Source organism: Populus alba, chromosome 7 (assembly GCF_005239225.2).
Source record: "Populus alba chromosome 7, ASM523922v2, whole genome shotgun sequence".
NCBI lineage: Eukaryota > Viridiplantae > Streptophyta > Magnoliopsida > Malpighiales > Salicaceae > Populus > Populus alba.
The window spans coordinates 9,057,246-9,083,683 of record NC_133290.1 but is presented as its reverse complement, the minus strand read 5'-3'; the positions used below and the strand labels follow the sequence as shown (position 1 = coordinate 9,083,683).

General features: G+C 32.7%; 4 protein-coding genes across 4 annotated transcripts; 1 reads left to right on the top strand and 3 right to left on the bottom strand.

Annotated features, from left to right (window-relative positions):
- Positions 1-509: 509 nt before the first annotated feature.
- Positions 510-6,057, bottom strand: LOC118045569 (MLO-like protein 10). Its single transcript, XM_035054234.2, is given in 16 exon segments — positions 510-1,074; positions 1,433-1,493; positions 1,683-1,750; positions 1,857-1,872; positions 1,874-1,890; positions 2,053-2,226; positions 2,302-2,342; positions 2,434-2,483; positions 2,582-2,670; positions 2,751-2,825; positions 2,926-3,014; positions 3,144-3,204; positions 3,443-3,559; positions 4,752-4,978; positions 5,122-5,179; positions 5,688-6,057. Coding segments are annotated over 16 exon segments (1,734 nt in total). The 5' UTR covers positions 5,874-6,057; the 3' UTR covers positions 510-669.
- Positions 6,058-13,507: 7,450 nt separating this feature from the next.
- LOC118045588 (protein MLO) lies at positions 13,508-16,344 on the bottom strand. Its single transcript, XM_035054255.1, has 12 exons — positions 16,324-16,344; positions 15,983-16,099; positions 15,771-15,831; positions 15,601-15,686; positions 15,416-15,490; positions 15,149-15,237; positions 14,995-15,044; positions 14,857-14,897; positions 14,591-14,765; positions 14,252-14,286; positions 14,018-14,146; positions 13,508-13,906 (listed from the first exon to the last, which is right to left on the bottom strand). Exons 1-12 carry the CDS (start codon positions 16,342-16,344, stop codon positions 13,508-13,510), a joined length of 1,278 nt encoding a protein of 425 aa, XP_034910146.1.
- Positions 16,345-19,867: 3,523 nt separating this feature from the next.
- LOC118045568 (uncharacterized) lies at positions 19,868-22,737 on the top strand. Its single transcript, XM_035054233.2, has 5 exons — positions 19,868-20,028; positions 20,738-20,846; positions 21,397-21,496; positions 21,934-22,020; positions 22,423-22,737. The coding sequence occupies exons 1-5, from the start codon at positions 19,965-19,967 to the stop codon at positions 22,555-22,557; spliced, it is 495 nt and encodes a 164-aa protein (XP_034910124.1). The 5' UTR covers positions 19,868-19,964; the 3' UTR covers positions 22,558-22,737.
- Positions 22,738-24,042: 1,305 nt separating this feature from the next.
- On the bottom strand, positions 24,043-25,144 carry LOC118045587 (uncharacterized). The gene is made up of 3 exons (XM_035054254.1): positions 24,660-25,144; positions 24,473-24,535; positions 24,043-24,369 (listed from the first exon to the last, which is right to left on the bottom strand). Exons 1-3 carry the CDS (start codon positions 25,122-25,124, stop codon positions 24,043-24,045), a joined length of 855 nt encoding a protein of 284 aa, XP_034910145.1. The 5' UTR covers positions 25,125-25,144.
- Between the last annotated feature and the right edge of the window lie 1,294 nt (positions 25,145-26,438).

Sequence of the window (26,438 nt, the reverse complement as noted above, 5' to 3'; positions counted from 1 at the left end):
AATTAAAATTCTATCCTTTCATATATAAAATGTTGATTTTATATTTTAAAATTGAAACCTAAATTAAGTTAATTATAGAATTAATTTTTCTAATTGTATTAGGATTGAATTAAAGTATTTAATTAATAATTTTAATTTGTGTTATCCTAATTGGATTATGATTTAATTAAATTGTTTAATTAAAATATTTGAAAAAATAGTTTATATAAATAGAGAGTTTTTTATATACTTTAATTCGAAATGTGACACGAAAGCACATTTTGTCAATCGTTAATATCAATAGAGTGAGTCTATTTCCACGAGGATGCTTCGGCCATACTTCCATTTCTAGATGAGATATGGTTGTCACATTGGCCCAACAAGAAAACAATGATAATAATAATTTTACAAATTGAATAATCAAGCTCACATCAACGTTAATCATCATTATCAACCCACCGTGTTGGGGTTTACCAATCATGTATTATAAAAACAAAAAATATAAAACAGAAAAATATTAAAGATTCTATAAAAAGATATATTATAGATTCAAAACCAGAAATTTTTTGAAAAGAGTGTAAATATACACACCAAAAAATATATAAATTCGATATTGTATTTCTCTATCTGAATCTACAATGATCTTTCGCAAACTAATGTACAAGAAGATGATGCAGCAGTTGATGCAAACTATGGTTCTTTTGGAGGGGCAGGCTTGGCAAAGGAGAAATCGTCTTCATTTCTGGTTTCCTCTTCTTGGCGCAGCACATCAACTTCCGTAACATCATCATCATCATCATCCACTCTCACAATAAAACTGGTTGTTGCTGTTGTGGGTGACAATGCCTCGGCTTCTAAATCAGACTCGTCTTGATCATCGTAAGTGTATGATGACCGCGTTGAGTGCCCGGTTGTTTTGAATCGTTGCAATGCGAGTGCGGAAGAGACAGTAGACACGCTTGGGCTTACACTTCCCAGCGTCTGAGAAGGAGTCTTTCCTCCTTTCGCGTGCCTCTTCTTCACAAGCATGTGCCACTTCTTCAGAGCCTTGGATGTTTGATCGTCGAAGACTGATTTCTTCATATGCGAACCCATCTGAGAGTGTCCACCGATAAAGATTAGTATCCGGGAAACCATAAAAAAACCCATGAGAAATAAGCGATGGGAAAGAGAAGAAGCCATTAAGATACAAAGTTTATCTACGAATAAGGCTTTTAGGTCCTCGGAGACAAGGGCTCTTTAGTGCCAGCATCTTTTAGGTTTTGCTATGATATTATTGAAACACATGCTATCATTTCTAGTAACGAGGAGAAATTGTTTTGGTTGATCAAAGGCTTGCTTTAGGAACAAATGATCCATTTGAAGTTAGAACTTCCTTTTGTAGGATTTTACTTGATCATCTTCATTCCAACAGAAGAGCTTGTCTTGTAAGCTCTTGGAAATTTAAAGGTACCTGAGTTAGAAGGGCATATAGAGGAAGTGTGATGTAACTGCACAGAATTAGAGCTCCAACCCTGCAAGGCCACGGAAATTCAGTTCTATCAGTTCAATTTGAAATAAAGAATAATGTCCAAAACATGGTCTTCTCCATGTTGAAGTTAGGATACTGTTAATTTCCACAGCCTCTATAACATGTTTGTGATGGATTTATTTATTACTGGAAATTGCAATCTATTGATGGGGGGAAGAAAACCAATGCTTACCCCAAAGCAACTTTGGCTATAACAAGATCAAAATTGTCATGGAAACAAGAGTTCAACCCAAATGAATACTGCATATATAGAACATCAATGTTGAGCAATGGATAGATATGGAGTAGAGAATGGGAGAAGACGATCCATTATTGCAAAATAGAGTTGCTGAAAAACAGTCATTACCCATATCCACAGAAATATTTATCTGGAATGCATTCTGCAAGCACCAAGATATAAAGAACATGACAATTAGCACACTTAAAGTTGATTAATATGAATAAAGCAAAGAATCTTGATATTCAAGAATCTAAAATTAACCATTCCATTTGAAGTATATGTAATATAAGGTTTAGTATTTGCAGAGGCGGCCATACTGCACCTGAAACAAAGCAAAATGGATAAGATGAATAAGTAACTGAGGCCGACCAAACCAGAAGTATTTGTCTGAGCCTTGAACAAGAGGCATCCCTTGGACTACTGCATGTCTGTCAGTGATTTCAAGAGCCATCATCGTCAAAATGGCCTGAAGTTTTGTGCCAACTGCTAGGATAATCTGCAACAATAAATGGTCAGAACAATGATATTTTCTCTGATCAGGAAACTTGGTCACTGGGAATAGATTTCTTACAATCACAGGTATTATAGAAGCCCAGAACAAAGCCTGCAATTCTGTAACGGAACACGAACATATCAAACTGTCTTCAGATTCAAATTTTAAGTGCTTATTTGCTCTAAAAATTTCCATGGGAGAGGAACTTACCATAAACATTCAGAAGCAAGAAAATAACAAAGGATGCCCACAGAACAGGACTGCCAACAAATCAATTTAAATCAAGATGCATATATTTGAAATCTTGTGCAACCAAAGAAATATAACAAGAAGAGAGATATAATAAATGAATTATTACCTCACTCCCACAACTAACTTGAAGTCATCTTCCAATGACCTTTTGATGTATTTTTGGAAGTTAAACTTACTTCCAGGAGCTAAATGGACCTACATAAAAATGGCAATGTCAAAAATGGAAAGCGGCAATCCAACAGTGAATAATTAAATTTGACCATATGAAGACTCACTGTGATGAATCCATTGCGCAATGTCAAGTAGTCAGACCTGCTAACAGATATGAAAAATTGTCGGATAAAGCATCCCTGCAATAGATACAAACAAGTTTAGACCATACTGTTCTACCACATGCACACACACCAAAAAAAAAAAAAAAAGGTGCTAGTTAAGTGATATAATCCTTACAACATAAAAGAAGAAAGGAATTCTAGTCCAGAAACTGGTGTGTGATCTCACAAAAGATGTCTCGTGAGTAAGCCTGAATCTTGAAGGATCTGTGCATAAGATAATATCCAACTGAGCATACAAACCCTGGTATTCAAGTATAATGTTTGGACTTGATGAAGAAAAGTTCAAGCTATAACATAAACAGGGAGCCTGGCCTTTAAGATAAGACAGCATACCATTTGAGAACTCATAATCGTGGGACAAAGTCTCCAGCTCCCACCGTTTCCATGCGCGAGTCTGCAAAAAGTAAGTGCTTACTAGCAACTGTGAATTTGACTCAATGCATCACATTAAGGGTAAGGGACAGAGATAGGTTTGTCAACAGGCTTGTCTACCTAAAATTAGACAACATATTTCTAGTTTATTCATTACCATAGGTTTTTTATTTTCCAGTAATGCACATAACCAATCCAGGCAATTTGATGAGTGTATGGATAGCATAAAGGAAAGTGCAAGAAAAAGAACATTTCCATACCTTTAGTCTCCCGAGTGTCATTGTAATAACACTAAATAACACATGAAAGCATGCTAAAAAGAATATGAGGATGTGTAATTGATGCAACCCATCAACAGATATGAGTTGTTCGTACCCCTGCAGGAAAAATTCAGAATAGTTATCATTTTGAGCAGGATATGATTCAATGTTATCCTCTCATACAGTAATGAAGACAAATTTTAATATCCTACCAAATCAATGTGAGTAATAAATGTTGGTATAAAAATTAATTACTGTAAAGCAGCAACAAGAAAATTACTTATGGCACTAACTTGTGGAATGATTATCTAGTTACAACACTTGAAGATACTGTTCAAAAGCATGAAGTAATGTACCATAAAATATTTCATAAAAGGAAAATAAGAATCTTTAGACTTGGATAAACATAGGTTTATGTTCTCACAACTTATTATGAGCTCTCTTGAGGAAGCCCAAATGTGATGGATAACATTAAATTTCAATACCAGGAAGAAATATCCTTAAGCAGCTAGCAGTTTCTTCCATTACTTTAGATTAATTCAAGATCCCACAATAGAATGTACTATGTTTTCAATCGAATTTGGCATGTCCTAAGAAAATTAGTTCCAGAATGCCTATTCAATGTTAGTTCTGCATTATACCCAACAGCATCGATTATCAATCTCATTAAACACCAGAATGTGATAACATTCTTTCCTCATATTATCACTTTGTTGCTTCAATGTTAGTTCTGTATTGTCGTGGTCCAAATTGTGACAGTAACTGAGAAAACTCAAGATGAAAATTGATGGGTCACATCTAAGGCGTGTCATACCATGTTTACACCTATCAGTATCCATCAAGTATCAACCAATTAGCTTATGTGAATCAGTTTTTAAAGAATGAAAATGCATTTCACAGCCCACAGTATATTCTTGACATCAAAACAAAACAACGAGTTCATTCCAAAAACATGTGGGATTTTTCTGAAACTTCTAAGCATGCAACTAAACTAGTTGGCTTAATGAAAATACATATAAAAGCATCAAATATCATGTAATTTAGCCTTAGCATGCCCATACCTACTCCCCCACCTTCCACTAGAAAGCATTCTTTGGATTTGTTTCCAGTAAAATAATGCTTTAAATGGTTGTCATTCAAACACTGTTCAGCTTCTTTTATACAATGCAAGGGCATTACTGATGCATTTACTGCGGCCAAATCTTGCATGCTAGTCATGACAAAAACTTTCATCGATAGACTTTATCTAAAGCCAATAGAAGATCTTAAATTTTCAACAAACAACAAGTTTTGCAGCATATGCACTTACATCCTTGCATTTTGCTGCGCTCTTAGCACCAGCTAGAAATCTACGATCAAACCACAAAAGTCTCCGTCCAGGTTCCTCTTCCCCTTTGGTGCTACTACTTTTATCAGTTACACGTTCTTTCTTACAAGGCAACATGGTGCCTACAACATCTTGGGGAACACAGATTTTTGCAATGTGATTCTGCCCAAAAGTCAGGAGCAGTGAAATGAACCCTAGAATCATCAGCTCTGCAATAATCATTCCAAACTCAGAATTTCCTAATAACATTCCCACTAAAGGAGCACATAAAAAAACATTAAGCAAAAAGTCAAGGCCAAAGGAGAGAATCATGATCCTTAGTACTAGTGAAATAGAAAGCTTGGTTCTTTACCAGCTTTAACCTTCTCCAAGGCTTCAAACAAAGCTTGCTTGTGCTTTTCTGTAAACCACTGAATTGAAAATAAAATAAAAAATTGGAAAATTAGCGAGACTCAAAGAACAAATCCCAAAATTGAAAGGGGAAAAAAAAAGACAATTCTTTTAACCAGGTAAAGATAACATTAGAGGAAACAAGGATAAAGCAAAGCGAGAAAAAAAAATCATTTTTCTCATTGCAGTAAAGGGAAATTCAACGAAATTTAAGCAGCAAAAAAGAAAAAAAAGGCCACCAGCGAGAGAGAGATAAGTTTTTTTCTATGACTTCGAGTTGTCAGTTCTTTTCTACATAATTAAAAACAGACATGGCATAGATTGTTTAAACCCCCCATACAACAAGAATAAAGAAGAATTGTAGCCGAGTTTTTTTTTTAAAAGGAAGAAACTAAATAATCTGGTGATATCAGTATCCACTAAACTGTACTACCAAGAAGGAAAAACAGTCGAAGAGCACCAAGAAACTCGTAAAAAATTAAAGAAAAGCATTACAGACAACATTTACACAGACATACAAAAGCTTACTGTTCCAACTTTGTGAAGAATTTTTTCCAAGAGAATAGAAATGATGATAATAACAGCACAAACACTAGCAACAGCCCATGTTGGTGTTTGATCAAGCTTCCTTGTCGTCGCACTACTTTCGGTTGCTGCCTTAACCGCTACACCTCCAAAAACACCCGTTAAAGACAGACCCAACAGCGCTTTCATCCTATTAAAACAAACACAGAGGAAACAGAGCAGAGATGAATGAGTGATAAAAATGAAGGGGTTGTTTGGTCTGAAATGAAAAAAAAAATGGAAGTTTATGTTAAGAGAGAGAGAGAGAGGGAGAAAGGAAGGATGAAGAGACGAGAAGAGAGGGTCAACGCAGGCACGCGAGTTCAAAGAAACAAGGTTGTATTTACCTTTGGAGATCAGAGGAACCTAATAAACAAAAGAAGAACAGGCCACAGAGAATCAGTCCTGTTTTGTGTTCCCTCTGCTACTTTCCATTTGGAGTTTTTATTTATTTATTTATGTGGCTACTAAAGAGTAAAGACTACTCTAGTCAGTTTTAAATATATAAAGATAACGTCCTCAGTTTGAGGCGGTAAAAAGGAAATTATAATTACAAAGAAGGTGCTCCTTGTCCAATCGCATTATAGTTTTTTATCCTCTCTTTTTCCCCTTCATTTTTATCCATATAACATCCGTTTGCCTAATAATTTTTTTAAAAAAATGAGATAAAATTTGAGTTTTTGATATTTTGAGACTTATTTTATTATTATTATATTTATATTATAATTATAAATACAACAAAAAAATATGGTTTCATTTAATTGATTTATATTACCAGGGAACAATGTTATTATATTTTTCTTTTAACTTTATTAATTTTTTTATAACAATTTTTTGCAGTGGGAGTAAAAAAAATTTTATTTCATATACCATAGATCACTTGTAATTTATATTTATTTTTAAGATACTTTAATTTAAAAAAAAACCGGGTACGCGTGTCATTCTCATGCCCATACACCTAGGTTTCTTTTATAAAAGACCCATGTTTTTTTTTACTAGTCGTTGGGTTTTTCGTTTTTTTTTTATCTACGAGTTTTTTGTTCAAGTTTATTCTTTAATATTGGTTTTTATTTATTTTTATTATTTAGTATTAAGTTTATTGTGAATTAGTATTTGTATTTTTTATCATAAAATAAAATAAGAAAATAATTCGATCAAGTGAAGCTCATAACCCGAGTTGGCGGTTTTGAGGGGTTTGATTGGGATGAACATGTTTTTTTTGTCCTTATTTTTTTTTTCTTGGGATCTTTCCAGTTGACAAAGATCACGTCGAAGCAACTCACACATAATTTAATTTAAAAACCCGAGATAAAAAAAAAATCAAGTTGAGATTTTTTTAAATTTGAATTGTAATACAACAATGCCTAAAAAAATCTGATTATCTAGATATTATTTTCTTTATATTCTAAAAACATTTTAGATACAAGTTGCAAGAGCACAATCAATAAACTATTTACAACTAAATCCCTTTCTCCTTGTGTACACCTTATCACTATCTTTAGAGCTTGTTTGTTTTTACGTTTTAAAAATACTTTTGAAAAAAAATAAAATTTTTTATTTTTTTTATTAATTTTAAATTAATATATTTTTAGTGTTTTCAAAATCATTTTGATATGCTGATGTTAAAAATAATTTTTTTTAAAAAAACTATTAACATATATTTTAACATAAAAAATTTATTTAAAAAACAACTATAACCACATTATTAAACAAGTTCTTGGACTTTGAGCAAGAGATCATAATGAGAAACATACAGCTTACCCATATGTCTAATTGATCATGAATACACGTTTACATTATATTTCAAAATAATTTTAAAAACGTGTTTTAACTATTAAAAATATTAATTTATTGTTTTTCTATGCATTTATTAGTGCTCTTGAATCTTTGATTTATTAGTGACGAAAATATAAAAGGAATTGAGAAGAAACATAAAATTAAATATATTTTCCACAAAAATACATGCATCATATTAATAAAAATTATGAACTGTTTGTTAGGATTAATGACATCATCACTTCATTTAGGATTAATGACATCATCACTTCATTTCTTGTTGCATCGTCTATTTGACGGAGTTTGGTGATGGTAATTGGTGCCTCTCATTTCTTACCAGGACTTTTGGGTGGTCCCCATCCTTTGACTATTTTTTATAAGGACTTTGTTCAGACATTGTTCAAAAGACTAAAAGTACGTTGACTTTTGCTGCTCTGTCTCCAAGTTGGCTTTAATTATTATAAATTATAAATAAAACTAAAAAAACATGAGGAATTCCCATGGCACATTCTACCTTTGGATGAGAATAGTTAATTCTTCCGTCCGTTTTTTACCCATGAAAAAAAAAAAAAAAAAAAGCTTTGTATAAAAAACGTTGGCATAAATCTTTTCAATGAACATGTTTTGGCATTTTTAAATGGATACAGGACAGATGGATATTTGTACTATAAATTATCATAAATACCTTAAAATTAATGCATTGTTCAGTATCATTTTGGGGTAGAGTTATATTTTTACTTATAGATTACATAGTAAAATTATCAATTTAGTTTCATAAACAACAAAAACTTTGACCAGCTAGAAAGGGTTTTGTATTTTATCCTTTGTATTTGCATAGTGAAAATACTTCCTTGCCTTTAGGTTTTAGTATTTTACATGTCTTAGATTGATGATATTTTTGTTACTGTATTATATATATATATTATATATATATATATATATATATATATATATATATATATATATATATATGTTATTGGGTAAAGTGATATTTGTCTATTAATAAATTAAAGGGAGTTAAAACAAAATATTAGCATATGTTGGGCACATGTTGATGCGTCAACCACTCTATCGCCTTTGAACGGAGTGTGCGGTTGATTTCGGCAACTATAAATGCCATTCTAGGTTGTCATTAGATTTATCTCGATGCCTCCTCCATATTAAGGTGGTGCGTGTATAAAACAAAGCTCTGATTTGGCTTCAACCAACATTTTTTTCCTCCTATCTCTTCCTTGATTCTTGCACTTTGCTTTGTAATTTTTCAAACCAGTCTCTTAGCTTATCTTTGTTTTTTATTTTTTTTTCTAGATCTTTTTGTTGATATTTATTTTATTTCAAATAACTTATGAAAATCAAAATTTACTTCAATTTTATCCTCATTTGATTTTTTATTTAGTCCTTGGTTTTTTTGTTAATATTTTTGTTATTTGAAATAACTTATGCCAATTGAAATTTGTTTCAATTTTGTCTTTATTTGATTTTTAAAATTTGTCTTATTTAGGCCTTGTTATTTTAATTGTTATTTAAATCATCTGAGATAAGTTTTATAGTATAACATTTTTAACAATTTCTCCAATTTTTTAGTTAGTTTTTTTTTTACACTCAATTACATTCATTAACATTAAGTTAATTTGGATTTGAGCTTCTTGATTAACCCCATTTTGAAATTTCATGAATCCCAATTTAAAAAATTAACCTAGCTTAAGGATGTTCGCTAATAATTGCTTTATATATCTATTATCCTTTGATTTTCATTTTATTTGAGATTAAGCTCATTTTTTTCGTATGTTTTATACATCTTTTTTTTTTATTTAATTGGGTTATATGGAGTATTTTTATATTTTGTTCTTTTTTTATATATATTTTCTCAAAAATATTTTTTTCTTTAATTAAATAAAATTGATTGATTGAATATAAGCATATACTCACTTCATTGTGTTTTGTTCAATTTGCTTTTATAGAGCATTGCTCTAGCAAAACTATGCAACTTCTTTCGATGTCATCTTGTATCCCTTTGCAATTGAGTTTAAACCAATTCAATAAGTTCTTTTGGTTGTAGGTCATGTTCTCAGTCAAGTAGCGGTGAGTCTCCAATAATCTTTTCTTTTTTCTTCTTACAAGTATGATATTGATATCTCTTTTGGTTGTTTAGCTTTTTGAGCTTTCTTGTAGTCTCTTTGTCCTAATCTTACAGGCTTCATGACTTTTCAATCTGGATTACGAATTCATTGTATTTATTGAGGTATACCTCTCGTATCCCTGTTCATATTTTTTCTTATATACATATTAACTTAAAAAAAAAACATTTCTCAACAGGTCCTACCAAAAATTTTTGTTGATATTTTCCATTTAATGCATATTTGATTGAGAATTATTTGAAGCTTTTTCAGCCTAAATGGATAGCATTTTTTTGTTTGGGATCAAATAAAAACAATATATAATTATGGGCTAAAATGAGGTTTTTTTATTTGCCAAATACAATCCTTATCGATATTTGTTTTCTATTGAAATTTGTAATGGTTCTAACCAACTCAAGTTTGACTTTGGAGTATGTGTGAATATATATTAAAAGAAACTAAAAATATATCTTGATTTTATTATGCATTTATTATGGTATACATAGACTTATTGTTAATGTGGGGTGGAATAATGAAAAAATGATTTTACCCCTACAAATATAGCACAAATATCATTGTGAATGAGGTATAATAGTCTTTTGTCATTTATTGAACATTAGAATGACTAATATGCCCTTAAATACCAAAACATATGCACTAATGGGTAGGGGTAATTTTAACCTTTTGATTTTAGTTGCACAGTAAAATTACCACAAAACCCTTACATGACAATTTTCTTTGCCTTCGAGTCAAGGGTTTTTTTGGTCTTTTTAGTTTTTTTATAGCAATTATCAAGTTTGATAAGGGGTAGTTTCTTATTTTTGCATTAATTAAATATTATTTAATTTGAAAAAGGTGGTTGTGCATGGTATGGATGTAAGCACGTATGGACTCTTCCGTGAGATTCAGATGGCATGTACAACAATGGTACTTTAGCTTCAACAACAACATTGCGATCCTCACAACATCACCTCCATTCCTAGATGATGTGTGTTTGGGAAAAATATGACGGGTTTTGCGTTGGTGACCCCATTTTTTTCTTTCCTTCTTCCCCCTCCTTCTTAGTTCCAGAGCTAACCCTTGCATATTTTTCAAATATTCCTTTAAATTTTTTTTTCTTTCAAATTTTATCTTTATTTTTTTTATTACTATTTTTAAAATTTTAGATTATATATGAAATTGAAATTTTCTTTCAATTTAATCTTTTGATTTTTCACATTTCAGATTTGATCCTTATTTTTTTGATTTTGATTTGTTTTACTTATTATCTTAATAAAATTATCTTTTAAATTGCATCATTCAATATTTTATATCATTCTCTTAATTGGATAATTTTTTTCAATTGCATCAATCAATATTTTTAGTTCATTTTTATTTTATGTTATATTTGGTTCTTATTGCTATTTATTTGTTTTTGATTTTTTTATTGAGAATTTTTTTTTTGATTTCATCCATTAATATTTTATTGGTTCAGACTTGGTTAACTTTTTGGGTCATGGATTTAAAAGATTTGACTAGGTTAACTTTAATTTTTTTATTATTATTTTTATTGGTACCTTTCTTTTATATAATTATCCTAATTTTATGGTCACATCACATATTTCGTGTTTTAACCTATCCTCATCCCGGATAAATTTTTATTTATTTATTTGTTGTTATCAATGACTATTCTTCTATCGTCTTAACAAACACTATCTTGTCATGATTTGTTTTTCAAGGTTAGAAAGGAAATTAGCTTGGTCTACGGCATCACGCACGGGCCATCAATCTTTTGCGTAAGAAAAATGGAAAGGCTGTGACAGCTGTGACAATTACCCCCCACCCATATACAAAGGACATCTTAGATATTTAAATAATTACACCCTTCAAATCCATTAACACAGGCAGCCTTTCCAATTTTATTTATTTATTTAAATATCAAAGTACATGGGTGGGGGGGTAATTGTCACAGTTGTATTAAAAAAGAAGTTTGATGGACAAATGGCTAAGAAAACCCATCAAGAGATTAATGAATTGTCAGTGGTCATTTTTTATAGTAAAACAAGTTCTCCAGAAAGCATCTCCGCACATTAGAAACACGAGAAGAGAGTAATACAAGTGGTGAGGAGGCTACTGTTTCAGAACTCTTATGAACGTTATCATGGGTTCTTTCTTGGTAGGTTGTTCGGTTTAGACCTATTTGTTTGTGTGGTTGCTTCTGCGTTTGAAGCAACCACAGCAAACACCATATTTGGTTGCATCAAAAACACAATTTAATTTTAGGAAGTAAAACTTGGTTTGATGGTGTGTATATATATATATATATATATATAGATGGAGACTAGATGGTACAATATTAAACCACTCCAAGAGTCCTCCTTCCTCTCCGTTTAACAATAGCTAGCATTTGCTAGTTGCATATCTATGTCATTCATAAATATCCTCTACAATATTGCTCTCTTATTCTCTTCCAAACGAGAAAACCCTCTTTGATTGTGCTGTTTGTCAGGGTTTATGTGTTGGTTATGTCGCTTCTTACTTCTTGCATGAAGAGAAGGGCCAAAAAGAAAAGAAACCCTTGTCCTGTATTAGGATCAATTACGTGGGATTATCATCTTAGACCTTAGTCGTCGTAGACTTCGCCATACATGAGCTGAAGTGTCCAAGCTGAGGCTAGGTATGATTAAGCAGAGCGTGTTCTGATGCTTCTCTGGTTTCTTTCCTGAGAGGATTCTTAGGTTTCTAATGCAAAGTGGCAAACATGCGTTGGGTTATGACCTTCTGACTGGCTAATTCATAGAGCTCAACTGCTCAAGCATACAAGTCCCGAGTCCAAATAATTGTGTTTGGGGAAAAAGAAGAAAAGAAAAATTAACTCCTAACCAACGGAGGAAAGATTTTGGCAATATTTTTTATAGTTTGGGGATTATCATTTTGATTGAGCAACAAATAGGGCAGCAAAAGTGAAAGTCGTAACTGGAGGGAGGAAGAGAAGAGCTTCTCCTCACAGCAGCCGCACTGGTTTCAACAACGTGAGTTTCAGTCATGCCATCAGCAACAAATTCCAATAGCTCCTTGCAACGTGACCAGCTTCATCAGCAGCTCTGGTTCCACCGTGAACAGGCAGCAGGATTCTCTTCTCAGTCAGGGAAGCAGCACTGTGAGCAGCAGACCAGCAGCTCCTTTCAGTCCAGCAGTAGCTTCTCCTCACAGCAGCAGTGGAAGCTCCTCCTTCCAGCAGCATCCAGTGTCTCTCATCTTCAGCCGTGAGCAGCAGTGGAAGATTCTCTTTCCAGCACTGTCAACAGTTCCTCAGCAGCAGCAGTAGTGATTGTCCTCACCAGTAGCAACAATCATGAACAACAGCACTGGTTTCAGCAACGGGAGCAGCAATAGAGATTGCTTCCAGCCAACAGCAGCACGTGAACAATAGTGATGATTTTCCTTGCACTAATTAGAATTTCTAATTACTGGAAAATTAGATAGCAAATTATTTTTCTTGTTTTAATCTTTTACACATCAGCTCGCCCCACAGAAAAACAGAGCATGTCACATTTGAAATGGAACAGTAGTCTTTATACGCTATCCTTTTTGGGGCTAGAAACCAGGAAAACAGAGCACCCCCCACCGTACAATCAAAGAAATCGAATTCACTTGACACAAATGCTAACGAACTGCTCTCTACCAAACATTGTTTGCGTGTTTCTTCATTGTATTATAGTACATGAAAAATATTCAAACTCAAGATCAAAATTTTTCCTAGCTAATAATTTATCCCACACTCCTCTAACAAGGCTGGTCTATCTACCGGCTGTATTACGTAGTGGAATCGACAAACTAAATGGCTAACATGAATTAATTTAAGTTGCAAAACCCATTTATATATATCTAGAGCCAGCTGCCTCAATCTTTTCAAGGCATGGCAAAAGAGAAATCAGCACTACGACTTTCTTCTAGTCTTTTAGGATTGTTTTGCCTTCTCAATTCATAATCATCACTAGAGGGTGCTGCCCCTTCAATTTCAGACAACTCAGTTTCAGAATAGCAGGATCTAGGAGAAGTACAAGTACTTAAACCACCTTCAATGTCTGTAGAGTTGTGTTTGAACTTGTGAAGCAAGTGCAATGGTGATGTGCCCCTGCTTAGGGCACCACTCTGATGATCTGCACTCATTACTGAGAACCCATTTGATGAACCATCTGCCACTGCCTTGTTTTTTAACCTACTCCTTTCCTTTGCTGACTTTTGCCATTTCTTTATTGCTTTCGATGTTTGCTCTTCAAATATTGCTTTCTTCATGTGAGAACCCATCTGCCAATTGTTCAAAAAAACAAAAACAAACAACATTCGCCAACATCTTTGAATTTGGTAGCAACACTTAATGTTAATCAACTATTTGTGATCTTTGGACATGTTGCTTACTTGAGTTACCAAGGCATAGAGAGGGAAGGTGACATAGCTACATAAAAATTGAAGGATAATGGCAAGGACAACTCTTGCAAGCATTTCTAACAAATTGTCATGGTAGCATGATTTCAATCCGAATTTATACTGCATCGAAGAAGTTTTTGGTCATAAGAAATTAAAGCAATTATACAAAAATACAAAGTGGACATGAAAAGAAAATAAAGTATAGTTTACATTGACTTGAATTACCCATGTCCACAAAAAGTATGCCGTCTGGAATGTGCATAAGCACCAATCATTTGTAAATTGGTCTGTATATAGTATTGTAAATTATGTTTCTTACAAAATTAATTAACATTCATTTGTGGAACGTCAGAACATTTGTTTTTAAAAAATTAATTGGTCTGTACATAGTATTGCAAAAAACCATTTCCTTGAAAATTTCATCAGTAAACTACAAAGAAATTGCTGATGTTTTCATTGATTTTTTCTAATTTTCTAGTAGCCAATGCCTAGGCTATGTGGCCTAGTGCCTAGCCTATCAAAAGAAAACGCCAAGCCTTGAGAGATTATTGAGTGTAAAGATTACCTGGAACAAGGTGAAATGTATGAAGAAAAGAATAATATCAGGGCGATTGAACCAAAAGTATTTGTTGCTAGGCTCGACCACAGGAACACCTTTCACCACAGCAGTTTTATCTTGGATCTCCCGAGCCATTTCCATAATAATAATCTCCAGCTTTGCACCAACAATAAGGATTACCTGTGAGCGTAAAGAAAGAGATTTACTAGGATGATAATTAAGGTTTAGAATACTAAACAGAATTAGGAATTAACTACGTAGATCATCTTACTGCTAGCGGTACAAATGGTGACCATGTAAATGTATACCATCCTACACAAGCAAGAGCAAATCAAAATGGTTGTCAGCCAGTAAAGTTGTTTTCTGGCTTCAAATTAAATATTATTGCTGTAATGAAAATCAAAATTACTATAAACATTTAGAAGCTGGAATATGATAAAGCATATCCACAATGGAATGCTGCAGAATTAACAACATTGACAGACAGGAAGTCGCAGATTAACATGGAATTAAGCCACTCCCTAATGATCCACTCAGACAGACGAAAAGGGAGTGAGGCCAACCTAATACCAACGACAACCTTCAAGTCATCCTCCATTGATCTTTTGATGTACTTGTGGAAGTTGAATTTGCTGTTTGGTGCAAAATGAGCCTGCAATTTGTTTTTCGTCTGGTTAATTTACACATAATAAGTCAAGCGCAATTTGTTTTCTGGGTTCAGCCTCCCCTGTCCAAAAAACCTGAGCCTTGCTCAAAAGTCACTCAAACTTTTTCTTGCACTTGGTATGGTGTTTTAGAGGAAAATGATTGATAAAGGCACACAAGCTTACATTGATGAATCCATGTCGCAATGTAAGGTAATCAACCTTTGTTATTGAAGCAAAAAATTGCCTCAAAAAGGCCACCTGAAAAACATTAACTTTTTGTGAGAAATTGGACCTAATCATTGTTTTTTTTTTTTTTTTCAAAACAATTATGGTAATAATGAAGAGTAAATAAAAAGAAAAGGTCTTACAATCCATCTAAGACCAGGCGTTGCAGATAACCCGGTGTGCCGCTTAACAAATGAAGTTTTACGAGTGAACCTAAACCTTGAAGGGTCTAATTCAAGAACCACTAGAGCCAAAACGTTACTACTTCAATACCATTTTTTTTTTCAAACATAATTATGTTAGTGTCAATTACCATTAGTAAATTGATACTCTAGAGATGTTGTCTCCAACTCCCAAGATTTCCATCTCTTCATCTGTTCGAGCCCCATCATTTTTGCAATCAAGATTCTAAGGGAAAGGGCTAGCTAGCCCCAATTATTTTCATATTCGAGAACATGATTAATAGTTGAAAGCCATGTTTATCCTTTTTCCCATAAAAAAAAGAAAAGAAAAAGCAGGGCATACTTTAGCCTTTGCCAGATCAATAATCACTACACTATAAATAACATGAAATGCTGCCAGCACAAATATGAAGATGCGCCGTTGATGCACCCCTGATTGCGAAACCAATGATACTTTACCCTACAAGAATACATACATGAAATCACCTTAATGCTCCACAAGTTAATTATCTCTATAATGCAATCCAAGATTGTTGAAAGAATTAGATACTAATTAAGATATAAGTAAAGGTTAATTTACAAGCCTTTTCAACGGGATTCTCCCCAACCATTTTATTTCATAATTGATACTATATTCTTAAAGAAATTGAACATTTGCGCATATGCATGTGTGCATTTATTTACCTTTTTGGGAACAATAGTCATCCCCACCGGCGACGGCAGCAAGAAAGCAATGGGATATGATCATGTTAAAAATTTATAATAAATTATTAAGGATAAATCATCCGATCGGAACCTTTTTTATGTGTAGTTTTCATTAATAAAAAGACTTTATACTATACTTATTTCTAATACTATTAGTAGATCCTCTAACATTGACATTTGTTTTTATCATTATTAAATCCTCACATTAATCTTACATCTCAAAGTCTTCTTTAACTCCTTATTATTATTATTATTTGTAATTTATATAGTTAATTTCCTTGTGGTTCGACTCTGATTTTTCCGGGTTATTTATTACGACACTTCTGCATTTAGGATAAGACATCAATATTTTGATCGTGTTAGTAGACAAGTTATCTGACATCTCTCTCTCTCTCTCTCTTTCTTTCTTCTTTTTTTTTTTTTGTTTTTGTGTTGGTCAAAATGACATTGATTCACTTAAATAAAACATTTCGTTTTGGTCAAAACACATCATTTCATTTAAGTGAAATGGTGTTGTTTTTATTTTCTTAGGGTTATAATTAGGGATTTGACTAAAGTTCAATATAGTCTTTGGTTTTTGATTTCTTTTAATTGTATCCCTGACCTTGAACTTTTGATTTTATTTGATTTTACCCTTGTTGAACTCCAATACTAACCCTAAATTTAAGTGTCTTTTTTATTTTGGTCATTGGTTTTGGATTTATGCACATTAACCCTTAATTGACCATTAAACTTTCAATTTACTTTAATTTCATCCATGTTTTCAAACGAATTGAGTTCTTGAAATTTAGCGCCTTTTTTTGAAAAGGTCATTGGTTATGAATCTTTTCAATTTAATCGTTAATTGACCATAAACTTTGATTTTCTTGTATTTTTGTCAATGATTTCAATCAATTGACTTCATAAAAATGAAGTTTTGTCCTCTAAAATTCTGATATTCTCGATTAAACTCAAATTAGGCTCCCAAACTTAATTTTTCACCAATTAAGTCCATAATAAAATTAATTTGACCCATTAAAAGTATAATTAAGTCCTTGCACCTAATTAAATCTTTTAATTTGACCCAAATTAATTTTTAAACATAATTAAACTTTTAATTTGCCCATGATTAAATCAAATTGACCTATTAAAAATCTAATTAAGTTCATGAGCTTAATTTTTTATGCAAATTCATCCAATAATAATTTAATTTGACTTTAAATCTGTACTGTCTCTTTAGTCATGGGTACAATGCGGTATGATTAGGCTCATAGTTCTATCCAAAATTTCAGCTTGATTCTTCTACATGTATGAAACCTTTTTCAGCCTACTTTTGCCAAATTATCAATCTTCTTGTTATTATTGTTTTTGTTTTTTTATTTTTATTTTGAAGGGAAAAACAAATTTGGGGGAAGAACCCAAAAATGAGTTATGACAAAAAAAAAAACATTATTAATGATCTAAAAAATATTAGTTATATATTTTAGTTTACATTGCTACTAATTTCTTCTAAAAAATACTATTGAATAGGAAATCTGGTGTAAAAATATTGGAGCAAAATATTAATTATCATCATTTTCTACATGAACAAACCCTTCATGCAATATATTTCATCACATTAGATGAAAACAACTCCATGCTTAACACGTAGTTGGTATATAATTTTGATTTAAGATTTACCTTATTTTCATCAAATAAAACAAATTGTACATAGGTAAATATATAAGGCTGACACAGTTGAATATATATGTATATAGAATAAGTGTTTGTTACTTTATAATTAAATATGATTGGGAATGTTTGATAGTTGAATTGAATCCATATAATATCATAATAATTATTATGTAACTCAACTCACTTTTGTTCAACAACAAATTTTTGTGTAGTTGTGTTAATTGTTATGTAGACACTAATGATGATGATTTTTTTTTTTAAAAAAAAAAAAAAACAACAGGTTCATCAATTGAATTAACCAGTTACTAGACAAGTATTTCAAATGTAAATCTCTTAAGGATGGAGAGTCATTAGAAGATTAATGTCATGTAACTTAATCAAGTTCAAAGAAAAGTCGTATTGAAATTAACCCCAATACTCTCCTTGTTGACCCTACCTAAGAAGACCAATTTATGAATACCATGTAAATGTTAGTGATGCAAACTGAAGAGCATATCTACAAAAGGATCATTGTCAACCTTCACACTTTGATTTTCCTAAAAAACAATTTAGGAATATATTAAAATTACGATAGTTTAATTCGGCTTGGTTTGGTGTATACCTAACTTGGTTAGAGTATAACATATCAAAAAATATTGCTTTTTATTTGTACTATTACCTTTTAAAAGGAGGGTGGTGTTGATTCGTTTATAGGTGATGGGTTTTAAATTGAAAAAAGAAGGAAAAATTTGATCTTTATATTGAAAAGTCTAATTAGTAATTACAATATAGATTAGATAAAATGCAAGAATTTGATGCATGAAAAATAAAATATCATGACTTTGTTATTCGAGCAAACAACAAAGAGTTGAAGTGATTATCTAACTCAATTGAATGTTTTAATAGTGTGCTTGTTTTTTGTTGCACTAATGACTTTCATTTTATAGCCTTAATGATTGTGAATATTCAAGCAACAAAGGAAATTATCCAAAGTTTTTGTGTTTTTTTTTTTTTATAAATAATAAAACTATTAAAAAAGTTACTTTTAATTAAGCTTATAGACACACAACATAGTAAATACAGGAGATAAGGTTGTTTATGTCATAGACCAACTAATAGGCTTTATCCTGAAATTATCTGCAACACGTTTGAGTTTTTAAAAAATAGGTGAATTCTAGGCTCATTAAAAATTTTGTTATGATATTAATATCACCATGGAGAGAGTCTTCATAATTGTCTTTCCTATAATTTAGTGTAGGAATGAGCTACCATTACTTTTATAACTAGTCTAAGGGGTTTTGGTAAACTTCTCCCAAGCCTATCATCTTTCCACTCCTTTTGATTTTGCTATAAAATTTTTAGAGTGTGCAACTATCACCACTCAAAATGAATCTATTATGGTCCTCCATCTTTCAATCCTGTCTTGGTGCACAAATAAGAGCCAATTCACCATTAATTTAGCCATAAAAGAGCTTAATTGAGGAGAAAAAAATTGAATGACCAAAGAAAAATAATGATTGCAGAAGTGCACAGAGAAATGATACATGAGAAATCATATTTTCCACATTCCTTTCAGTATTTCTTATAATTATAATATCTTCAGCAATAAAAACCATTTTACCAGGCGGATTCGTATGATCAATTCAATGTGTAAGATTTGAGTAATCTTTTAAAATCTAACCCAAACATGATTTTGATTTCTTTACGCGGAACTTCAGTAATTGCCTAAACCCGAAAAAAGTGAATTAAAGTCTTAAGAATGTTTTTCTTGGGCTTCTTTAATACTAGCTGACTGAGTAGTCTCAAATGATGGGCTAATGCAGCCCAAGTTCATCTCCGCAGCCTAGACGAAAGATCACAGACCAGTATCAATCGTAAATAAAACAATGAGCTCGATATTATCGAGGACACATAATTAAGTACAGAGCAACCATTTTTTAATGCCATTTCTCCTTTTTTGATCACTCAAACTAAAGAAAGTCCAAGAAATGACTGCTCTCTCAACTTCTCTTCTTTCAATTACAACTCCCCAAGCTCACTTTTTATCTGCTGGTAATTTTTTTTTTCTCTGATTATGTGGATTCTGACTGCTGATTTAGTTTTTGTAAGCTTTATTTGATTGAGATAAATATTCAAGAAATGAAAAGAAAATTCCTTTTTTTATTTTTTCTCCTTTGTTTGTTAATTTTTAGCATCTAGGCTTTCGTTCTTACTGCATTTCTTCATAGGAGTTTTATTAAGGAATTAAAGATTGGATTTTTATGCACCAAGTTATGGCTTTTGAGAACTGGATTTTAAAGGAAAGTTTGAAATGTGAAAGATCCAAAATATCATGTTAATTATGGAAGAACTGGTGATGTAATTTCATTTTGTGTCAATTTTCTCGAAATTTTAATTTATAATGGAGGCTGATCATATAGCAAACAATTTTTTTTAGCCATTTCAATCTATTGATATAATGGAGGGCATTACCTGATTAACTTCTAATTATTGCTAATACTGAACTGGAAATATTTTTTAATTTGCTTTATGTTTATAGATGATATGCTTTGCTGTTCAGGTTACTTAGTAAGGCACTTTGTGCTCTTATTTACGAATTATTATTGCATTTGAAGATACCTAATTCATGATGGATCTCAATTTTGATATGCATTTCTCTTCTTTTTCTTATCCAGCATTACCACTTCACTTTGATGGGTAATACTGTTTTATTCATTGGTTTCCCTGCTTTTTCTAATCATTAGTTATTATGAAATTCCAGGCTCTTCTTTGAAGCCAAAAGACCAATGCCTAATATGCGTTAGACCTGGTAATCTCTCTAGTAAAGGAAAACCCACAACACATAAAAAATCACTAACAATTCAAGCAAGGTATGGTATTGTTGTAATTTGTTGGACTCTACATCATCTGTTGTAAAGACAGATTAGCAGCATCAAGGTTAATTTTTTCAATGGCTACTGTCACCCATTTGAGGGTGTGCACTCTCATGAACTGAGACTTTTGTTATCTGTTAGGATCACCTATAAAACATGAAAGCTGTGACACTGATAGAATCACACATGGTTGGATTTTATATGTGCTCTTTTTCCTCTTTCTCCACTATAATTTTATTTTACTTCCATTTCAGAACTGCTTTTGTATATATGTTTTCCAATAGCCACTGCCTACCATTAAGAGTCCAAATTCAAGTCGTAAAACCTAAATTTATCTCCGAAATCAGTTGGATAGTCAATTAGTCCTCCTTTTCTTTTTGCTGCTTCTCTACTATCAGTTTTGTAAATTTTATATACTTGTTGTATCATATTCATTACTTTTTACTCGACATCCCCAAGAGGGGTCTTTGATTCACACCCACCCACCACCATATCTCTCTTTCAACTGTGATTTTTCTTCTTTTTTTCCTCTCATGTGCAAGGACAGTGGTGAGCGTGGTGGATCAAGTGGTGCAGGTATCTTCATTGGCGGTTTCATATTGGGAGGAATAGTAGCTGGAACATTGGGTTGTGTATATGCTCCACAGGTACTGCTCAACGACTAATGTGATATGATATAGTTCAATTTGCTATATATATATATATATATATATATATATATATTGTACTTGTGTTTCTTTAAATTATTCATTGAGATGGATGGTGTGTGTTTTCTTCAAGACTATTTAGTATTGTGAGACTTGCAAGCTTGACTACAACCAGACATGACATGTATTTTTTGCGCTTTTTAATCTGCCCATACTGCAGATTGTTTCTTTCGATAAGGTTTCAAATAACAAGTTATTTGATTGTCTTGTAAGAAGCACTACATGGTGCACTAATATATTATTATGGATTATTTACCATTGGTTTTCTTTTTTCCAGTAGAATATTGCTTGTAGGCTGCACCTTACATGAGGTGGTTGTAACACGTGCAAAAAATGACACACTTTATGTATCTGATTGATGTTTACTTGTATTTCAGATTAGCAAGGCATTAGCTGGAGCAGACAGAAAAGATTTGATGAGGAAGCTACCAAAGTTCATATATGATGAGGAGAAAGCTTTGGAGGTGGGAATTTGTTATCTCATTTATCATCCATTTAAATCATGCTTAGTGACCTGTATTGTGTTATCTAAGTTCAATTTGAAATTTTTAATGGGTATTTCGTTGATATTGTGGCTAGAGGGAGAAATAAGTTGGCTATCCCACTTTCTTTAGGTTATTAGCATTACATCCAAGAATGTGCATGCTTGTGCGAAAAAGTCTGTTGATTGTCAAACAATATAGAAGGCTTTTAGCAGTAGAATTTCTGAAAGGCATCTAGACTGGTCGTACTTTTTAACAAAATCAAGCCTAAAGCCATGTATTATGCTCCTGCACATTAGCTTCTTCTTTTTTTTTTTTTTTTTTTTTTGTATCTTGCTCATTATTTGCATTGAAATTTCTTTGGTTTTCATGTTATGTTAACAGAAAACCCGCCAAGTGCTTGCTGACAAGATTGCACAGCTAAATTCTGCTATAGATGAGGTTTCTGCTCAACTACATCCAGAAGATGCGCCCAATGGAACTGCAGTGGCTTCAGATGAGATCCAAGCTTCTATATAAGAAAATGTTCATTGAAATCTCAATCCAAGTTTCTACTTATTACCTGTGATCAGCATTATAATTCAAAACTTCTTAATCTCTTTTGGTTCTGTTTCTGTTAACTCCTTTCAGTTAATTTTTGTGGTTGAATATAGTCTGCTTTAAACAATATTAATAAATCAGATACTCACTGTTGCTTTAGTGCCTTAGTGCAGCATGCTCTAGTTTGCTTTGTTGTTGGAAACTGGTGACCAGGATTTTTATCCAATTGGCTAGCCAGCATTTTATGGTTCATACGGTGGACTTGACAAATTTGGAAAGGTTCATCAAGAAACATTTTATGGCCAATGATCCTGTGGGCCCGTCAATTATTTCTTTCGATGAGGTTTTGGGTATAGCCTATTGGAAACTCTGGCTGGCCCAAGAGTAAATGGCTTTGTTTGGACTAGTTATGCTGGTGTCTTGTTTATGCAGCAAGTTACCGTTGGCATTCAAATAATGTCAAAAACTAACATCAAGACACTAGCAGATGTTACTACTTGTTCTCAGTAAAAGCTTAGTGATGCAAGTTGTTTGATGCAAGTATGATGTTGGAGATGGCTTAGATAGTTGTTTCAGGGCTTCTGGTGCATGCATTCTTTGAACAATGTTGCTGGTAATTGTCTCAGGCAAGTGTTTTGGGGCATGAGGAGTCATTAAACAGAAACGAACATGTAACTTTCTAGCTACAAACCCTAAGCCCTAAAAACTGAATAAAAAGTGTTCTTGGTTATGCAGTCATACTAACTGGTTGTTTCTCCAGTTATAAGCGATTCATATGTGCATTTCTCCAAAATAGTTTGGAGACTGATAAGAAGTTTGTCATTCTCTCTTCATTTTTATTTGTGTATTAATTAATTAACGGGCTGTTTCTCCAGCTCTGTATGTTTCTATGGCCCTCCTAGAATCACGCCGCTTTCTTTTGGATTCTCAGAGCCCATACTCACCATGTTAATATATTCATGGAGTAGTAATGTTTTAATTATTATTAGATTAACAATTCTTTCTACTAAAAACTTTCGGCCTCAATTACACTCTCTCTCTCTCTCAAAATATACTACTGAAATAGGATCAGTTGCAAGCTGGCTAGTTGGAAACGAATTTTGAATTGCATGATAGACGAAAACAAATTTCTTCTTCTCTCTAGAACACTACCAAAATTAAACACAGAACTAGTGCAATAGGCACAAACTTTCATTGATTGCATGAACATCCTAGTGCATGCAGTCTTATTTTATACACAGCACACGTTTACACGGTGTAGAAACCGTCATGTTACCGTACATGAGATAGGTAGGTAGGTAGTCTCACGCTTTTCCATAGTACTTATTTTTCATACATAGAATACATACATACATACATGCATACAAACATATATAGACAAACACGCACACAAAAAGGTTTTAAACCACTTCACGTTCATAAATCATCATGACATTGATATAGTCCAGGTGAATCATGACCCAATCATCCGATGTTGCAAAAAGTCCTATTGCCAGTGTTATTTTTATCCCCCAGAACGATAGTGTTGTTATCCCCCTTCACAGAGCTCGTCTTCTTATTGACATTGACATTCCGGTCACTGACAACCCCGGGACTGGACAGCAACCTTCGTGATCCATGTGGATGGCTAGCTTTCTCTTCGGAGCAGGCCAACTCCATTTGGTGCAACACATTGACATTCTGGCCACTGACAACCCCGGGAATGGACAACCTTCCTGATCTATGTGGATTGCTAGCTCTCTCTTTGGAGTAGGCCAACTCCATTTGGTGGAACAACTGATGGCATTCAGACTACATGGCAACGAAAAAACCATCTAAGACGTCACACACACATAAAAGAATGCTAATTAATCATGCATGCATGTATTCATATAAATGAATCCATAAATCTAACCCTTTCTTGAGAATTCACTGTTATCCTTGGGATTGAAGCATCATGAACCGTCATGTTCTTTTTCTGCTTCAAGTAAGGAAAATGTGTTAGAATTGAAGATATATAGTGGTAAGTAATTAATAGTATTGAATATTATATACCATTATCAAAATTGAAGATAAAAACAAATGAAACAACGATATATTACCAGGTTCTCAGTAGCTTTGGATTTAGCTTGGAATGCTGCAAAATTATCCAGGAATGCAACATGACCATGACCTTTGGGACAATCCTTTACCTCGCAAAAACAATTGTTGCAAAGATTGTAGGTTTTGTCTTCATTTTCAAAGCAATGCAAACAAGTAAAATACAAGCCTTTGAGAAATGCTTGGCAAACATCGCAACAAGGCCTCTTGGTTACAGCCAGATAGTAAAACACAAAGGCGTCAGTGAAATGATCAAGATGGTCAGCGGGTTCCTTGCCAAGCTCTTTGAGGAGGCTTGGGGGGAACGGCTCATGGCCCCTTTCCTTGAAGAATGCTTCCAGGTCACTGATGGACACTGTACCATCTGAGAGATCGCCGAGCTGTTTGAAGAAGTCACGAACCATATTTTTAATTTTATCTGAACTTGTTTCGTAGTAAGCGAGAGCAGCATTGCGAATTTCCTCCATTTCTAAAAGAGTAACGTGTGTTGAAATGTTTTCGCTCTGCAGTTCAAGAAGGCAAGCTGATCAGGTATTTATAGGCCACGGTGCTACTCTGTTTTGGTCAAATTTGTTAGGGAAAATGCATTTATATTTCACCAGATTAAATGGTATATAAAAATAAAGCTAGATATGAAAAAGGGAAAAAGAATGCTAATGTCAAATTGTGGGCTACTATTTAGCCCATTCCCTTAGAATCCGACCCCACTATTATTAATTAGTGTCGAGAATCTTGTAAAGAAAAAGATAAAGGCCTGATCGGTTTGTGTTTAACTGATGAAATTAGAAATTAATCAATGTGTACGTATTAATTTATAATTTAACTATTTATATGAATTATTAAACGAAGAATAAAAGTCATCGGTATTTTATTATGATACTAGAAACATTACACTTTTCATTTAAACAGTATATATAACGACACTTTTGCTTTTCTCAACAAAATTTACAAAAACTTACGGTTAGGGTTAAAAACATTTTTTCAAGGAATCTATTAAGCATTATAAGATTAATTCAAGATAAATTAGTTTTTATTTTTTTTCTTAAGTTAAATAACTTTAATGTTCTTGAAGGCAAAAAAAAAAATAAAAAAAAATCTAACTTTGGTTCAAAGGTTTTATTTTTTATTATTATTAATTGCATAGTAAAATAATGGTGATATCTTTAAAAGCAAAAAAAAACCATTAAACTTGCACAAGGAGCCTTTTTTAATTTTTACTATCAAAACTAAGAAACGAGATATTCAGCTTACAAAACCTTTTGAAACCATCCAACTCATTTCTCAAAAGTCCTTACAACAACATCTAGCTAGAAACTACAAATATATTCATGTTGGCCTTGTCCAAGTAGAAATAAAACCCCTCACAAAAGAAGGTCTAAACACCTCCATCCTAGCTGTCCTAAGGGATGCTCGATTTCAAAACTTCCAGGAGTCTCTCCTTAGTTCTATTGAGTCTAACCTTTGTAGTGGCCCCGTATCTTTTGATTGTTATCCAAACATAACCATATCTCTCAAAGACAAAAACATTCTACAGAGTATGATATTACAAATAAAAACCCATAACTATAATATGCTAGAAAGATCTATCCTTGTTGCTCTTATATTTAAAATTCACTACAAAGCCATGTTCTCAACTTTTGCCAGTAAACACAAATTCCAATCTCAAAAAGGAGAAACACTCCTCCTAAAAACAGATTTATCTCGCTCAAACACTGTTGTTTCAAAAGCCATCCAATGGAAAGACATATCCCTTCCAGAAGATTGGGTCCTTGAAGGTGCAG

Bases quoted from the DNA above. Each gene is read 5' to 3' on its own strand.
- LOC118045588 (XM_035054255.1), bottom strand. From the start codon at position 16,344: ATGACTATTGTTCCCAAAAAG. The intron at 14,898-14,994 runs GTAATTTTGATT...TTGCTTGTGTAG, and splicing joins CCAGCTTCTAAATGTTTATA to GATGGTATACATTTACATGG. The intron at 13,907-14,017 runs GTAAGCAACATG...AACAATTGGCAG, and splicing joins TCTATGCCTTGGTAACTCAA to ATGGGTTCTCACATGAAGAA.
- LOC118045568 (XM_035054233.2), top strand. From the start codon at position 19,965: ATGACTGCTCTCTCAACTTCTCTTCTTTCAATTACAACTCCCCAAGCT. The intron at 20,029-20,737 runs GTAATTTTTTTT...ATGAAATTCCAG, and splicing joins AGCTCACTTTTTATCTGCTG to GCTCTTCTTTGAAGCCAAAA. The intron at 21,497-21,933 runs GTACTGCTCAAC...CTTGTATTTCAG, and splicing joins GTTGTGTATATGCTCCACAG to ATTAGCAAGGCATTAGCTGG.
- LOC118045587 (XM_035054254.1), bottom strand. From the start codon at position 25,124: ATGGAGGAAATTCGCAATGCTGCTCTCGCTTACTACGAAACAAGTTCA. The intron at 24,536-24,659 runs GTAATATATCGT...TACTTGAAGCAG, and splicing joins CCAAAGCTACTGAGAACCTG to AAAAAGAACATGACGGTTCA. The intron at 24,370-24,472 runs GTTAGATTTATG...GTTGCCATGTAG, and splicing joins CAGTGAATTCTCAAGAAAGG to TCTGAATGCCATCAGTTGTT.